Source organism: Chroicocephalus ridibundus, chromosome 6, assembly GCF_963924245.1.
Source record: "Chroicocephalus ridibundus chromosome 6, bChrRid1.1, whole genome shotgun sequence".
In the NCBI taxonomy this organism is placed as follows: domain Eukaryota; kingdom Metazoa; phylum Chordata; class Aves; order Charadriiformes; family Laridae; genus Chroicocephalus; species Chroicocephalus ridibundus.
In genome coordinates, this window is record NC_086289.1 from 14,659,005 (window position 1) to 14,676,153 (window position 17,149).

The window sequence follows — 17,149 nt, forward strand, 5'->3', positions numbered from 1 at the left end:
TTTCACAAGGTATTGCCTAGAAGGACCCTCAGCACTTACCAAGCCGTACAAAACCAGACTACCACAACAGTACACCCATTTCTGATATGGGCTGAACCAAATGTTTAACACCACATCGTACAAAGGGCTCTAGAACAGAACCTACCACATCAAACATAGCTGTAAACATCCCGGTTACTTTGGCATACAAGTAGCCAAAAAATAATTGGCTTCTTAGCGGGGCCTGGTTTTCACGTCCATCCATCTGGTACTGCACAGAGTTACAGCACACCACTGCAGACGGAAGAAATCTCACACGGCTTTCAGGCTGAGCTGCACAAAGTTGGGATTTCAGGCAAACAACATAATGACCTGCAATGCCTTCCCTCTGGCTAGGCTGGAAAGGGCAGACAGACTGCCCGTCCCACATGCACTAAGTAGACTGAACACCAACTGGACACAATCGGGTCAAAACAAGTCCAAAAAGTAGATTTTATTTCTATGTGTTTATTTCATTAAGCACCATTTAAAATAAGTAATCACGCCTTTAACTTTGTAGTACTGTACTGGAGCAGAAAAATGCCAACGTGAACTATACCTGCACGAGCCCTGATCCCAAGTCAATTTGTCTAACCATCCCAGGAGAGAACCACCACAAAACCTACCTAGCAGGAAGAGAGCACCTAGCTCACAAATCCACCTTCCTGCTATCACAAGCAACAACTTCATATAATCCCTTTTAAAACCAATTTCACTCCACCACACAAATAAGTAGCTTATTTGTTCATTATAAGCCTTCCAAAAGGTATGATTTCATCACCCAGGCAAAGCCTGGTTATAAACAGAGCTCTCAACCTACTTACTGACGGTAGTTGCTCGCCAGCCAAGACCAGGTCTCCAAAACACATACACGCCCGGGCTTTGAGCTTCACATACAGTCAGTCTGGAGTTAGTAGCTAAATACAAACTAGTAACTAGTAGTAGGAGCTGAGTTTCAGTTCCAAGACCGTTGCTCTACCAGCACATGCAGCGCCTCCAAGCTTCCCAGTGGTGGCCGTATGAAGACCAGGTGCGCTTGGCATAGTCATAGCGGCTGAAAAGCCGTTAAAAATTCCCCATGCATGCTATTAGATGTGTCCTGCCCTGTTTAAATGCATGCACATGTGGTTTCTGGTTTTCCACTGTTTAACGTTCTAACAGGAATTTTGAAAAAACACAATGACAAAAATAAATCTCGAACTCCTAGAGAAGAACTTCCCATTAGCTAAGAGAAGAGCTGTTGCAAACAGGTGACGTTCCAGCTAAAACAGTAACTCTACAGAGATTCAACTGGTAAATTCAATGCACAGAACATACATTTAATTGTGTTCTGGCATGTGTTTACTGTGAAGGTATTCTTGGTCTCTCGAAATGAGAGAGTAAGACCAAGTCCATTTAAATAACAAAAGCAGAGTATTTATCCCCTCTTGATCCTTGCAGGACCAACCTTGTTACCATTTTTATAGCATGTACACAGGCAAGACTCACTTTTCCAAATGCATTATAGAGCTAGCACATTGTGTTTGCTAAATATTTATCGATTGAAGAAAAGCTCAGAAAGAACTGGTTGTTCTTCTGTATCACCCGTGTCCTCCATTTACATCTTTGCAGCATGACCTCATGCAGGAGCATTATCTTGCCTCTTGGAATACTTCAGATTGCAACAGTTCAGCACATCAGAAAGAGCAGTTAAAGAGCCACCAGTGGCTCCTCAAACCCTTGAAAAAACCCACCCTTTTTTAAAAACAGAATTACGTTGAATCCACAATATCATATTCCAGTGCTTTTTTTTAATTGTTTATCACTGACAGTGTTAAAATTCTCCTCCCTTTTTTTATTTAAGGCCATGTTAAGAAGATTTCAAGCCCTGTGCTATAACTGCAGCTACAATGCTTCTGTTTTTATAATCAAGACTGATTTCAGTTATGCGGGATAGAAAGATAAGCACCTTTCCAGCAAAATCTCCCTTAAAGGACCGTTCCTGCTCCAGTGGTGCTAGATGGAAGCTAAGTTTCCGTGTAAAGCTTTACCTGGCCATCCAAGCGTTCCTGTCAAGTAACAAAACCTGGGAGGTATCAGCACTGGAAGCAACCCTGTACAGAACAAGTAGAAAGCAGCCCTTCCACACCACATGGGGCTCCGATCTGAAAAAGCACCCAAATGCAGTGGTCTCGGGGCAGGGCGAGTGCGCGGATGGCAGGGTGCCCAGGACCCGTGGGGGCTGTGGCAGGAGGTGGCAGCAGTTCAGTAGATGGCGCAACGCCCCCGCCGAAACAGGCGCTTCTCAAAACACCAAAGATACAGGCTTCAAAACGCCACAGAAAAAGGTCAACGCTCCAAACTCCCCATGCCTCCTTTTGCAAAAGGGAAAGACGCATTAGAGAAAGCTTCCTGGCCAAACTCCTATTGACATGCCACTTTTTGCAGCCCTATTTTCCAAGCAATGCCAGCTGCACGCAGGGATTCCTTTGCATTGCCTATCCTAGCGACACCTAAAGTGTAAGTAACTTTCAACAGATGACTGGAAGCGCTCTCTACCCTTCACAGCTGGTTTAACTGAGGCTGAAAGCTGCTGAGTGAGCTCTTCAAGGTTGGCAAGGTCATAAAGGAGGCAGGAGCAGTTCCCCAGAGCCCTAGCTCCTTTCCCATGTTTGAAAGATGACAATTGGAAGAGGTATAGAGAGGGATATGTCAGGAGATGCAGGATTTTGCATATATATACATAATCACATGTCTGACCTGTAAAATGAGAACAAAGTAGTCGACGGGCTTGTTTCGCTGGTAGAGGTAGTGTTCTGGGGCTCTCTTGTTCTTCTCGTCATATTTCAGCTCCTGGATGACGTTGGGATGTTTTAGCAGCCTGAGAAGGATCTTCTCTGACATCTGGGATGGACCAAAGGCTTCTACTTCTATAACAGAAGATACAACTTGGCATTAATCTTCATATGCTTGGCAAGAAGTTAGCAATACTCGTTAATAAGTATTTGCCTATAAGAGACACACAGATGCAGAGAGATCCATTATGGAATTGCAGGCTTCCTGTCTTTTGAGACTGTTAGATTTGTAAGGGGGAAAAAAAAAAAAAACCAGGAATGCCCCAACTTTCATTACTGAAGCATTTTTCAAACAACCAAAAACCATGTCTTCATCTGAAAGCAAAAAGAAAAAGGCAGTCTTGCCCTCTTGAGAGTTCAAAGTCACAGTTGTATAGGCTCATTGGAGAGCTGTATAAATGGAAGAGCTTTAAAACTGGGGCACAGAGAACCTTTGAATTTGTTTTTTCCTTCCTCAAAAGGTATTAAAGTTACTGCATTTATTGCACTTTAAAAAAAAATAAATTAAAAATCACTGTTTGGGGACTAGAAAGTTGCTCTAGATAGATGCTCTACATAAATCAAAGACACAATTAGGGTTGCCACGGTTCACATGGGAAGAGTTACTCAAAGTGAGAGACAGTGCAGGTCAGTTCAAACCATGTGGGATTAATGCCTGGCACACAGAACACATCTCCTATCCACTTGCTCTTCAGTGTTCCAAACAGGAGCTGTTTGAAGCAGAAAAGCTCATCCTTCTGTGGGAGAGTTAAGCCAGGGAGGAGATTTACACATGCAAACTGATAAGCTTTCCTGACACCTCATTTCAGAACAGGACCGTTAACGACCCAGTACCTTTCATCTGCTAACAATACTGTTCTCAGTTTAGAACAGAGAAACCAACACTGTAGCTTTCATCTTATTTAGCAGCGGTTTCACAGCCAGACCTGGATTTAAGCTACACAATCTTTTCATCCACAAAACAAGCAGAGAAGCAGCACTGTAAGACTATGTCTGTTGAGCAGGTGTTTAGGGAACTCCATCAAGTCTTGTACCACTACACGAACAACGCCTTGCTTGCTGTTAAATCCGCATCTTCCTGTTGAACTGCTTCCTTTCACCAAGGACGCGCTCACGTGCACATGAGCCGTAGGAGTCCAAGCCTTTTAAGGAATTACTGCCCCTCAGCTGAGATGTGATAACCGATCACGTACATGTTTCTTTTAAGTCACAGAGGCAAAATAAGGCATGAAGGCAGACTAGAAGCACCTAGGCAGGCAGTTACTGCATCTTAGAGGAGGGGAAGTACTAATTTCCAACTGGAGCTGGCAAACTTGAGACAAAACAAATTTATCATTTTCGACCCATGAATACATGTTGAACACAGCAGTGAAAGATGCCCGTCTGAAAGGCCTGCATGTGAGAAGTCTTTATATGTCAAAGAGAGACAGCACGAGCAATAGGAAGACACGTTTTCCACAAGCTCTCCTGTTAACAGGTCTCATCTCTGAGGTGAAGGGACCAACTTTACGACGAAAGGCAGTGTCGGCTGCAAGAAACCATTCAAGGCCCTGGCCTCTCTGCCAGACTGCCCACCCAAGGGCTAAAACATCAGGTTGATCTGGGATGGAGACAACTGTCCTCTGAAACCTGAAGTCATCAACGGAGGTCACACAAGCCAGCCAGAAATCCATTTTTAAAAGTACAGTTCAACCGCCTGCGCAGTCTGCATTAAATGTGTCGGGAGGGTCTTTCACTTGGAGTCAAAAAGTCTCACGGTTCAGACCTTCCACAAAAAGTCCAGCATCTCTTTCTGGAGAAGGCGCCAGAGTGCAATTACAGTCAGCTGGCCAGTGGTATCGAGTCCTCTTTGGTTTTTCCCTGAGCTCTTCCTAATGGGGTGTACTTGCTAGTCGTTAATCTGACGGACTCTAGACATGCAGTGCGGCACTTGGCATTCATCCTTACCTTTCAGACCAATTTAAAGTTACTGGTCCACCCCTGGTAAATGTCTCAGAGGGTTCATGCCGACACTGAACACAGGAGAGGAGAGAATTTAAAAAGAAAAACACAACAGTGGTATTATTTGTCACCCCACAAATCCAGCCTCCCTTCCCGCCTGCACTGTCCCACCCACCTCACCGGCCTTTGCTGACAAACTGCCTCCGAGGCTTTGGCACGATCGCAAAAAAAAAAGCTAACCCGCACTTGCCTGTTGCCAGGAACCGGTGCATTGCCAGGAGGAGCTGCGGTGATATTTTAACCTTCATCTCGCTGTCTGTCTGCTTGAAGGCAGAGAAGTCCTGCTTCCTGTCCCGATGAGCTACCTTCTTTTTCGTCTTGTTATCAGCTGGGGAAGGGAGGGTGGGAAAAGAAAGGAAGGAAGCGATTTCTGTTAGAACGGGGTCCAACACGAACCGCGCTGGATGGAGAGAGCTGGGACGGCCACCCCGAGCACAGGGTGCAGACAGACCCCTCGGCAGCGCCCACCAGAAACAACCCGTGAGCTGCGCTGCGGGCTCATCCCGCTGTCAGCCCCCGTCCTGCAGATCCAGGCAGGTCTCTGTCACTTCAACAGGGGGAAAGTCTCTGCTTGCAAACATCTAATTGCAGAGCAGCTCTGCATATTACACATAAGGTGGGTGTGCATTTCTAGGTGGAGAGGAGGAATCCTGCTAACGATCGAAAGCTCTTGATCTACAAGAGTATCTGCGTCAACTACTTTTTTCATAGAAAGTTCCTTAGAAATTTCCCGGCAAGTACATAGGCTAAATACACAATGACTTATTTCTTATGCTGTACCAGGGCTTCACTGAGAGCTTTAGCAAAGTCCGTACGTCTTCAGTCCAAGTAGCTCCCAATGTCTAGCGTATGTTGTTTCTCTTGTCCTGCCCAAATTTCAGCAAAGGCTGGTAAGGCGTACAGCCCAGAGGTGGGAATCTCTGGCCACTTTACAGGCACAGAAGCCAGAATGAAGTACAGAGTAACTTCAGGAGTTCAGATATGGGAATTCACCTGCTAGTGATCCTGGACTCCCGTCCTTTATTCAGCTAAATACTTGCCAGTTGGCTCGCCTGTGTCTTAAACCAAGGTCTGTGGTGGGGAATCCCCACGCGTGAAAGACAACATGAAAGACGGAGTTGCAGAAGCACAAACAACCCAACTATCATCATCCACCCACTGCGCTAATCTGCCAAAATGTCTAGGAAACTAGGCAAGCAGAGAGCTACAGGCACGGTGGGGTATGGCATACATCAATTCCAGGGAGAAGAGGTCTCTGCTCAGATGGCAGGGTCTTGCTCTTCTCTGCTGACACAGTGTGTAAGGTGGCACCATCTAGAAGCAGCAGAATGCTGTAAGACAGCTCTGAGCTTCACCATATATTGCAGGAAACCCAAGTCTTGAGGCAATTACTGTGAGCCCCTCAGACTTAAGGCACGGCTCGGGTTCTAGGGCCTTAGCGGGGAAAGATACTGAGAACACTATAGCTACTTGTCTATCAGACCCCTAGTCATTGGTTTAAAATGACTGGACTTCTGAGGGACCACAGGCAGTTCTGGTCCATTGACTCACTGTAGAGAAGTCGGGCAAGCACACAAAGAGGTGCAGGTGAAGCTAACAATGTGAAACCCCACCCATACTCCCAGTTAGCTGTTGCCAGATTTTGGGTTATGCATACGAAGATGATTAAAGTGATGTACCATATTAAGGAAGCCACTGAGATCTGGAGTCCTGTAGGTGTCCAAATATATGCTACAGACTACATGAGGCTAACAGTGGTTGAGTCTGGGGCTTGGAAATGCACAATACTGGTAATTAACAGATTTTTAGAAAGATTTTCCCAAGTCATCTGGCCTTTTAGATATGAATACATTTAGATTCTCAACTTCCATTCGACAAGCCTCCACTACAAGACTATCACAGACTCAATAGCAACACTGTACTGATAGTAACCTACCTACTCTAGATATCTCAAACTCATTCTATGAGCAGTGCAAATCAGAAAATCAGAGGTGCTTGCTCCCGAGCACATGGGGAAGAACGATGACGACCCATGCCCTTTTTCTTTGAAACCAGAAGCCTCTTACCCTAGTAGTACTTTACCCAGGACCTGGACTACATCAGGGACTGCAGTTTCTCTTCCAAAAGCAGGAATAGAAACCACCCAAGGGAGTGGTTACAGACTGAAAACAATCCCTGCCTTAGGAATATAGTCTGAGACAGACTTTATCTGTACTCGTAGTTAAAGGAAAGACGGATACCAAAGCAATAGGGAGTGAACAGGTGAAAAGCCCCAGAAGCTCTCAGTAGGTCCTACCTCTTGTAAGAGGTAAGAAGAATAGAAACTGCATTTTCTGAAGAGCTCAGAGAATTTTATTTTATTTTTTTTTACAATGCTGTGGCTGGGAACTTCAGGACTAAACCTGAAGTCCTAAAACAGCCTGAAATAGCTTCCTGTAAGGATGCGGTTCCTGCAGCCTACCAGTGCTAGACAGCAGAAGGTTAGAAAGTCTACAGTCCTAATGGCCAACTAAGTAAAAGCATTACTTTCTAACAGGTGACAACAACCTTGGTCTGTCTAAAGGTTAGATTCCTTCTGCAGACAGCTCTGCTCTCCTGGCATAGGCTACTGATGTACACTCTGCCAGTATCTGTAGGTCTTGCCAGACAAATCGGTGTTGCACAACCTTTGCTATGTTGCTACACATTCACTGGATGACAGCAGAAATACTTATTAGGGCAAACAATTTTTATTCCCATAGCTCTGTGTTTGAAATGGGAGTAGCGATACAGAGTTTACTAGCACGTATATTTAACATACCTGCTTTGACAGCTGAAATAGGACTGTTAGGGTAAGATGTGGTCTTCCCCTCAGGGAAGTGACTTGCAAGGCTAAAGACCAATCATTAGGGGAGAGCTAATTGCAGCTGCAGCAGTGCAGCTCTAACAAAGGTGCCCCGTGGCCTGGCACTGAAGGTCCTGGCAGCCTGGGCTTGCCAGGGGCCGCAGTCGCTGAGACAGAACTGCTGAGCAGCACGTGGGTGAGGATATAAAACTGCAACGTAAGCTGATGCTCACAACCAGACTGTCTACACGCAACACGCAAACACGTGCACAAGGGTGCGGTAAGGTATTTCAGTTGTAGAAATATCCCAGATTTTACGTGAATCTGTATGCATGAGAAACAGCAGCATTCCAGTTACACTAAGGGGACGATTAAACTCATCTTCCATTAGAAAGAGCTAAGTAAGACAGGCCACCAGTCAAACCCAGGTCAGGACGGTGAACTCCATGTTCCTCAAGCGGACTCTGCGGTCTGAGGCCAACACAGAACTTTCTCTCTAGGGCCTCTGAGAAGGTTGACAAATGCTCTCCCACCATGGCTAGGGCCATGGCAGTGCAGGACAGATGCCTGTAGTATGTCAACTGTGAAAAAATACTCCAACTTTTCAATGCTAAGAGACAAACGCACTGACAGCTCTTCATCATCACAGTGGCTGATACATACTCAGAGCCTACCTGTGCCATGACAGAAACCTCTCCACCCCATCAGCACATATTCATGCTCAGAAGTACTCAGTCTATCCAGATGTTGATAGGTCAAACATATTTAACAATTTTTCTTGCTCCCATCTTCTTCTCCTTGATCCCAACATCTCTGCAAGCCATAAGACATAGCAGACTAGAGCAATCTGAAGAAATACCGCACAATTATTGGGTATACAACCCTCGAGAAATTCAGCTGCAGAGCTTCAGTAGCGAGAGCAGCTTTCTGCAAAAACTGTACGTTTGCAATTGCTTCTACCCTAACACAGTTCAAATGGATTTTCATGGAAACAGCAGAAAGGCACAGCTCCAACACCAAGGTCAGCCATTTCATCAAATTTCAAGTTTCCATCAAAGCAAAACAAAACATTTTTTTAAACTTCAGAACAAAGGCATTAACAACGCTGCCAACATTTTTTGTAAAGTCTACTTTTAAGTAAACACCTAGCATAGAGCAAATCAGTCCAAAGGTTTAAAGCTGGCTTGGTCTGAGCTGGGCAAGCCAGCTTGGTCTTACAACAAGCAGCATCAGAGAACTCTAGTACTAGATGGCGTTACTAGCACTGACACACTGCTATCAAATGTCAAAAACGAGCTGCCTTAACATAACAATGGAAAATAAGGTACTTTCAGTAAACCTGAAGCATGTTCCCATCGCTATACCCATCGTTATATATCGCTATATAATTGGAAGTGGTTACAGCACATCAATCCACCCAAATCCAAAACCTATCACATTTTCTGTGACCCTCACAGTTTCTCTGGATTTCTGCTCCCTCCCTTACTGTTACAGTTTCCTTCGATCTAAACAGGGGAATGAACTCCGGTGCTTCATAAAGAAACTAGAAGGTCATCTTCGTAGTACAGAACAGGAGCCACCCCCCAAAATTTCCTGCACGCTCCAGGAAGATTCCCTCCTATTCTGAACCAGGAATTTTCAACAGTAAAACCTTCCCAGGAAGGAGAGTTTCAAATGAACTCGTGTTCACCAGCTCTATTTTGTTAATCTAGGAAGTCTTCAGATAGTAAAATTAAATTCTCATTTCCTTGCCCTCTAACATGCTATTAATGGTCGAAGCTTTTTTTGTCCTGAAGAACAACACAGCATGATCTATGTTTCTCTTAAAAAACAAAGGAAAAAAACTCATTGAAAAGCATTATGCAATGTCTTTTCACTCGTAGAAACATGCAACTATCTCAAAGGTGATGAGACAAAGACAGGATCTTTTTGGAGCATAAAAGAAAGAGTGAATTCACCCTGTAAAAGCATCCTGTGGTAACTGATTAGTCCAGCAATTCATTTGTAAAGCTATGAAAAGAAATCAATACTAACTGGACTTCTGTGACTTGCATAGTAATTAGACTGTTTAGCATATTGTAAAACACAACTGTGATTTACATGAACCTTTGGGCACATAAATACTGGTAAAATACTGACCAACTACAGAAAGTAGTTCAGGCAGTAACAATCTATTAGGAAAAGTAGAAGTATGTCTATCCCACAGTATAAAGTGTTCATTTGGCTCGGAGGGAGGAGAGAAGATGCTTGCGTTGCCCTGAAAAAGATGCTGTAGAAACATTCAGACCCCTTTCGCGAGGAAAGAAAAAGCAAGCAAAACACAGCTGAACAGCGTTAAAGATATTTAAAATTATTATTTCGACTATTTCTACTACAATAGAATCTAGGGACGTCCTCGTGCTACATGGGAACACATAGTAAAAAATAGCATCTGCCACCAAGTGATCAAAGTACAGATAAGAGAGATGAAGAATGACAGAAAGGAAGTCCAGTATGCGCAGGCCAGATTGTGCAGATGGGAAGAGAAGCAAAGACACTTTAGGTAACTGGCCAAAGACCAGACAAACTCTAAACTGGGAAAGAAAAGAGTCCAGACCTCTTAAGTGCCAGGTAACGCTTGATCTGCAGCATCATCTCCCTCACTCTATGTTAAGGCAAAAGAAGGAAGGAAGGAAGGAGCTGTACTACATGACGAACAGGGGAATCACTTAGGACATGTTGGTTTTCAGCCCTGAAAAATGAGTGACAGAGAGACACTCTAAAGAGACTCCATTCCCTTTCCCCGAGGTATGGCATTTGCCTGCCTTCTTCCTAAAGTACATGAACTACAGGCGCCTGGGGCAGAGAGAGATTAGGGGAAAATGTGGGAGGTTGTGAGCACTGTAACAAAAAGGTTTAACGAGGCCACTGTGGTGGAGAACAGCCAGCGGCAGAGACCAGACTGTTGCAGATGTAAACCTTGATGGAAGGCTCAAATAAACCTGTCCTGTTTCTGAATTAATACAGCATAAAGGGGTGAGATGCCCACGCTGTGAAAGTAAAAATTACTTGGACCATCTAAGGGATCTGCAGGTCATTTGACCACTGAGATTTTAAATCAGCAACTTACACCTCTCAAAACACAACTATTAGGTACGACTGCTGATGGAGTATTCTGTCTCGTCTATAAACAAAGTGCAAATATTTCTACTCACTGTATAGATCTGTTTCATCCAGAATTTCAGATTTGATGATCTCTCAATCACATCTTCTAAAGTGACAATTCCCAGGACTTCATAAAAAGGATCCCCTTCTCCTTCATTGTTTACTCTTTGTACTATAGCCAGGTGAGACTTGCCTGCAAGGAGACAGATCAGCAATTTAGACATTTTAGAAATTCCTGAAAAGATCAGAAATTATAGCAGAATTATAGACACACCAGTTATAAATATAAAAATAAAAAGGTTGGTGTCAGCTTCTCACGGAAAAAAAGGCAGTTTAACAGATGCTTAAATCATAATCTGATTTCTGTCTGAGAAATGCATTCCTCGGTCACATAAATCCACCTAACGCACTGAAAGAGACTGGCCTAAAGAGATCAGTGTTCTCTTTCTAATGTCTTTCCAGTGAAACCGTCACCCTGGCATTGAATTCATTGTATTATCTTGTTGATGGTTGTTCCACTTCTTGTCTCACACACTGGCAGAGGGAAGGCCAGGCTGGAGCTTTCCTTCGCAGCGAGCTCCCCGTGGATGTTCTCCTCAAGCTTGGAAACAACAGCAACAATGGCCAAACCACAGAAGCACGTGGACATGGTAGAGCTGGGTAGAAGAGGTCCAGCCCAATCCATGAGTTTCTCTTTCCTCCTCCCCCACTCAAAAATAATTTATTTAGACGTGCTTCATACAGGGGAGAGGGCGATGACTTATTTAGGAACTGATTAATTAAAATATTCAAAGTGACAGTGTCTGATCGACAAAAAGAAAAGCTAAGATGAGATATAATAGTGGCTCTAAAGATCCCTGAGCTGTGCATCATTCACAGTGTATTCTATAACTCTTAAAGTGCTTTCTGCCACAGGAATAATAATAATCTCATCAACCCTTCCAATCTGCTTTGATATCCTTAGTTGCCAGTTTCCCGAGCTGCCATTGAAAGCCGGCAGCTTAAAAAGTAACATGTATTCAAAGGGTTCACCACATACAAGTGGCATTTTGAAGTATAAATACAACAGATAACAATATGCTTTCTCAGCTATCAGGAGGTAAGCAACGTTGTCTCACATTCTTCTTTGCTAGTCTCAAAACCGACACTGATCCCCATCCATGGAAGATAACCAAATAGTTCAACTTTGCTTAGACCCATTGTATAGGCAATAACGTCTGCATGTTTTAAGAGTCAGATTATTAGACTAGCAAGCATTCAAACTATTCCAACCAGACTTACTCATGGTTAAAGAATGAAAATATCCTGAACAAATAGACGAGGGAGGAAAACTTATCAACTACTGATATAAACATTGCATCAGGTCAAGTCAATTCACTTTGGTAAGTTTTTCACATCTGCTTTCCCAGGGACTCAACATAAGCAGTTAAAAACAAATTCTTGGTGAATGCTGTCTGTCGAAAGTTAAATTCTTTTGCTATTCCCAGCTTGTGATCATTTAAAAGGAATTTTCCAAAGCAGGGTCTAATATTAGACTCAAAATGAAGTTTCCATTCCACTTAGGCGATATTCTCACCAAAGTAACTACTGCATAATCTGATTGTCTTGGAGCTACTCGTTTAGATGCAGATGGACATACTTTAAATACCAACTCCACAGCACTGCTGAGTCTTATCTTAAGGAGACCTTATTCTACAGTGAACTAATAGAAAGATGATTTGTGATTTTAAAGGATCAACATTCATATTGTGCTGACAATCTTTCACTGTGCCAGGTTTTATTTCTTTGCATTCTTTGCAAGACTTCCAGCTCTTTTTACTGCTCAATGAACAGTAAAAAAAGGTGATAATAAAAAGATGAAAGATCTAAGTACCATTATGACTGCTGATCCCCTATAATATATTTACTCCAATTATGTCCTTTCAATATAATGATGTTCAGGAAGAACTGTGGCACAAAAATTGCCACACGGACAAACCCAAATATTGCAATTTATTTCCCAGTGCCTGCTCAGATACTGGTATATTTGCTTTCAAGTCAAAAAGCACAACTCCTTCAAGAACTATTTCTATCACAGACCAAAGGAGTTCATTTGCATATGCTCATTCAGATGCTAATTCCCAAGGATCACCCTTCTCACATATTAGTAAGTGCGAAGAGTGGTCAGATCTATACAAGTGAGTAGATTAAATTAAAAAAAACCCAACAAACAATGCTATCAACTGGGTGTTTCAGCTATGATCAGAATCACCAAGTTACAGCCGTCTTCTCCACTTCTGTATTGCCTATGAAGAAGCTGAACTAAATGATAACATTTTACATTTTGAAAAGGACAGTCTTTCTAACAGGGGAGTCCTGGACGCAACTACAGGCCATGGGAGAGGTTTATGGATTTGCGGACCTGAGGGGCTGTAATGCCATGGGAAGTCGTGCACGAGTTTCAGCCACAAAGCCAGTTACGTGCCCTTACCATTGGAGTGGTCCCCACCAAGAATTTAGGATCACTAAAATACATTATGCTCTCCCCATTTTCGTAGCCGCAGCACTCTGATCTGACCACCAGTACCTAATGTGAGAGAAGTGACCAAAATCCGTACCAGCTACTGCTCTTTTACGCAAAGTGAGCTGATAAGGAATTACTTACGGATGGGTATCGGACGTTTTGCACTTTCTACGACGAAAAAGGCAGCTAGAAACATTTTTTTCTGGCTCTACCACAATCTCTGATTATTAGGTTATTTTATTTATCACCCAAAGTACCGAGACGATTGAAATTTGTCATAGTTTCAAATGTCATTGGACTTTTTGGTGGGTAGCAGCAAGGTTCAACTCTACCTTCATTGTTAAAACTACACGTTGCAGAGAGTTTATCTGTTGAAAACAGATAAATTTTCAAACACAGGCTGACACTAACCTTTGTTCCCTTTAGAATGTCAAATTTTCCTGTTCCTGACTTTCACGAACCCATCACTTTGTGGGGGTCAGATGAATTTAGGCCAACCTAATTGGGCTGCCTCTAAAAGGCTGCCTTTTGCTCCCAAAGCCTTCTTCCTTTGCGTTGGCTCCAACGCTCATGCAGTCACTTGATGAGACAGACCAGATCCGAAAATTACATTTCTCGGGTCTTTGTAAATTAATTTTGATCCAGATCCAATAATTTCACAGAAATCATCAGACGGTGGAACAAGTGCCAGTGCTGGTGATGGAGGGGGCACAAAGATGCCCTCCCGGGCTGGCTGCCCTCTCCGACTGCTGCACAGGTGACTGCCTGCAAAATACCCTCCACGTATGGAAGCAATTAAGGCAGAAAAAGCTACAGAAAAACCCAGAGGAGTGCAAAGACTTCTTTATACATCGTAAAAAAGCACAACACAGCATGTGCCCAACTTTAGAAGTGGCCTGTGAGTAAAATAATGACTCCTCAGAGTGTTTTAAATAGAAATTGGCTACAGCTTTATTCAAAGACTTTATCAGGCCACTGGTATTTGCCATACCGTTTTATTCAACTGAGAAAGAGAGCTTTTAACTGTATTTTCCACTGCTAAGGACATACAACACATATAAAACAAGAAGCTGAATAAAGTAAACGTCCAGGTAAGGAAACCTGGATTGTCTATATTATTCCCAGGGCTTTGAGAGCAGAACACAAATTAAACAGAGCAAGCGTGCATGGAAAATATATAAATAATTTTCTATACCTCACTGACTTGCTGGCCGCGGTCTCCAACCGCACCACATCTATGACATTAATCTTTCTTTAATCACTTGGTTTAAGTGTTGATACAATGAGATTTAGCAAGCGGGCAGCTCTGCAGCACTGCCAGATCTGAGGATAAAGGCAGGAGTCACCCAGATGTGGTGTAATCAGCAGCACCAGGAGAGAACCGCGGGCAGCATCCTGGCCCACGACTCCTCTGCGCCCACAGGCAGGCAGCATTTGCTTTCTGCCTCAGCTTCCCCCATCTACAGCAACGGTCGGTAACATCAGCCAGAGCCTACGGAACTACGTGTGCACAGCTTCAGGGACAAGCTGTGACAAATGCTAATCTCTCAGCTACAACTAAAGGACCAAAGAGTTTTGTTAAAAGCAAATCCTGTCTCATCCCATTGCTCAAAATCTTGCTGCTCGGCTTGGATTTCGCTCTGTACCGCAACTTCTGATTCATTTATTAAGCTAATTAAGAAGCATGAAGATGCTTGGTGAAATCCGCATGAGTCAGTGAACCCAGAATGAGCTCAAGAGAGTCCCTGTGATTGACTGACCATGCAGAACAGCACTGGAAGAAACGACTGAAATACCGATTCTCTTACAATACCTTGAGCATTCCTTGGGAAAAAAAAAAAAAAATTCACCCTTTGATCCTGAGGCATTTATACATTTAGAGCAAGGACATTTATAAAACAGAAGATTTCTGTTAAGTCATTTTGTGGTAAAACTAGAATCAGGCTAGTCCATTTTTGTTAAAACCAGTAATCTGAGTCCATTTACTGTTGGTGAGTGCCCAGGAACATTAAGCTATAAACTGTTTAATATGCCTACAATGAGACAGAGGAAAATCCCAGGAGGCGTTTAGCTGCCCTTGAATTTGCTAACTAACGATCTATGCTTCTGAAAAATCTCCCAGTTTATTCTTATGTGACTGGTTTGTTTTTGACTGATTTCTACAAAGGTAAACAATGTGGTCTGTCAGTGAGATTCCCAGGTTCAACAATACATTAGCAAAACAATCAATTTTAAAATGCGCTGTACAATTTAATCATTAAAAACAATTCCCTCTAGAATAGCATTGGCTTGCAAGCAATTATACCTAAGTAACAAGCGTTTTCCAAAATTTCTTTTCTGCAGCACAGGTCAAGGACATTAAATCTCTCTTCTATTAGCAGAAATTTGCATTCCTACTGTTTGCTTTTGTATTTTGATTATTTTCAATGAGGAAATCAGATTGCTGCTTTCTCCCCCACCACGGTGCCTTTGGGTTCTCAACACAACACCCTTCACAGAATCAAGAGCAACTCAAAACTTCTGCATGAACATAATCTAGATTTAGACTAGGCTTTTTAGATGCTGCTCTTTTCAGCAGCAAAACACACAATTTTTTAATATATATTTGGGAAGGGAACCCAATAACTAATATTCATTTAATACAGCCACATGAAGCTCATCCAGACCCTCAAGGAAATGAGTGAAAGTATCAATGCAACCACAGGGAATACGGTGATTCTTCGCCTTTAAACCAGAGAGCTCACAGTCTCGTACAAACATTAACTAGAAACCACATCAGCCTTCACAGGAAAATAAAAAAGGAGAGCTTTAAATAGATTCTTTGTGTTAAAGCCCATTTTAGTGGGAGGACACCAAAAAAAGGAAAAATTAAGGAGAGTTTCAGAATGACTTCCTGACAGTGAATTGTATTTGTAAGGAATACTTTCCCAAGGGAAATGGCAGAAGCTCAGTTACTTGCAACTTTGAAAACTCGACTGGATGAAGCTCCTAGAAAGGACTCAATAATTCTCCACTGCCCCGTGGCAGAGGGAGTAGAAGCAATGAGCTAACATTTTCCATCTCCAGCAGCCTATCGCTTGGTGTACGCACTCCAACTCAACTGCTACTGCCTACCCTTCAATCCATTCTGGTCAGACCTTGGTGAAAAGCACGCTGACAAACTTAATTTACTTTGCTGCTGCTTCTAAGAGTGCGAGCGTAGCTCTAGAAAGCTGCTACCTGCCGTAGTTTACATGCAACTGAACTGAACCTGGCAACAAACTCGGATCAGACGGTGAGAAGTCACCATAGGTCCATGAATAAGAGAAATCAGCTGGGAACCAGAAACAACTTGAGAGTAGAGAAAAAGGTCATTTCAACTCTGAGCTCTGCTATCAAAGTGGAAATCTTCGGGAAGAATCAGGAGAAGCAGGCACATTTAGGGAAAACTATTACCAGGTGTAGGCAGGCAGCAAGAGTGAAACTAAAGAGCGGAGAGAAAAAGTTTCAGAAAGTCCTTGAACATGGACAGTGTGCCAATGCTTCCCAGTCATGCAGTCCTGGTAGGGAATTTGGGCTAGATATGGCTGGGACTGACAATAACCAAGGTCCATGGGGGTGTAACATGCACATCACTAGCTGGGCTGCTCTCAGAGTTGGCCAGAACATCTGATTTCAGCCTGGTAAATGGACAAACAAAAGCTGCTTCCCAAAACTGGAAGCTAATGCCCTAGAGAAGTATCTGCTGGATCCAAAGTAGGAGATGAAGAGATGGAAAACGTAACACTTGAGAGAGAAAACTCTCCAGAAAGCACAGTGGTTTTTGACACCCCTCTGAGGGTCTAG

The 17,149-nt window shown here is 43.2% G+C and overlaps 1 protein-coding gene across 1 annotated transcript in view; it reads right to left on the reverse strand.

Moving 5' to 3' along the window:
• Window positions 1-17,149, reverse strand: part of CNNM2 (cyclin and CBS domain divalent metal cation transport mediator 2) — a 125,929-nt gene that overhangs the window by 18,715 nt on the left and 90,065 nt on the right. Inside the window, 4 exon segments of the mRNA XM_063337585.1 lie at window positions 2,758-2,927; window positions 5,044-5,181; window positions 10,872-10,916; window positions 10,919-11,014. Coding sequence (XP_063193655.1) covers window positions 2,758-2,927; window positions 5,044-5,181; window positions 10,872-10,916; window positions 10,919-11,014 — 449 coding nt within the window.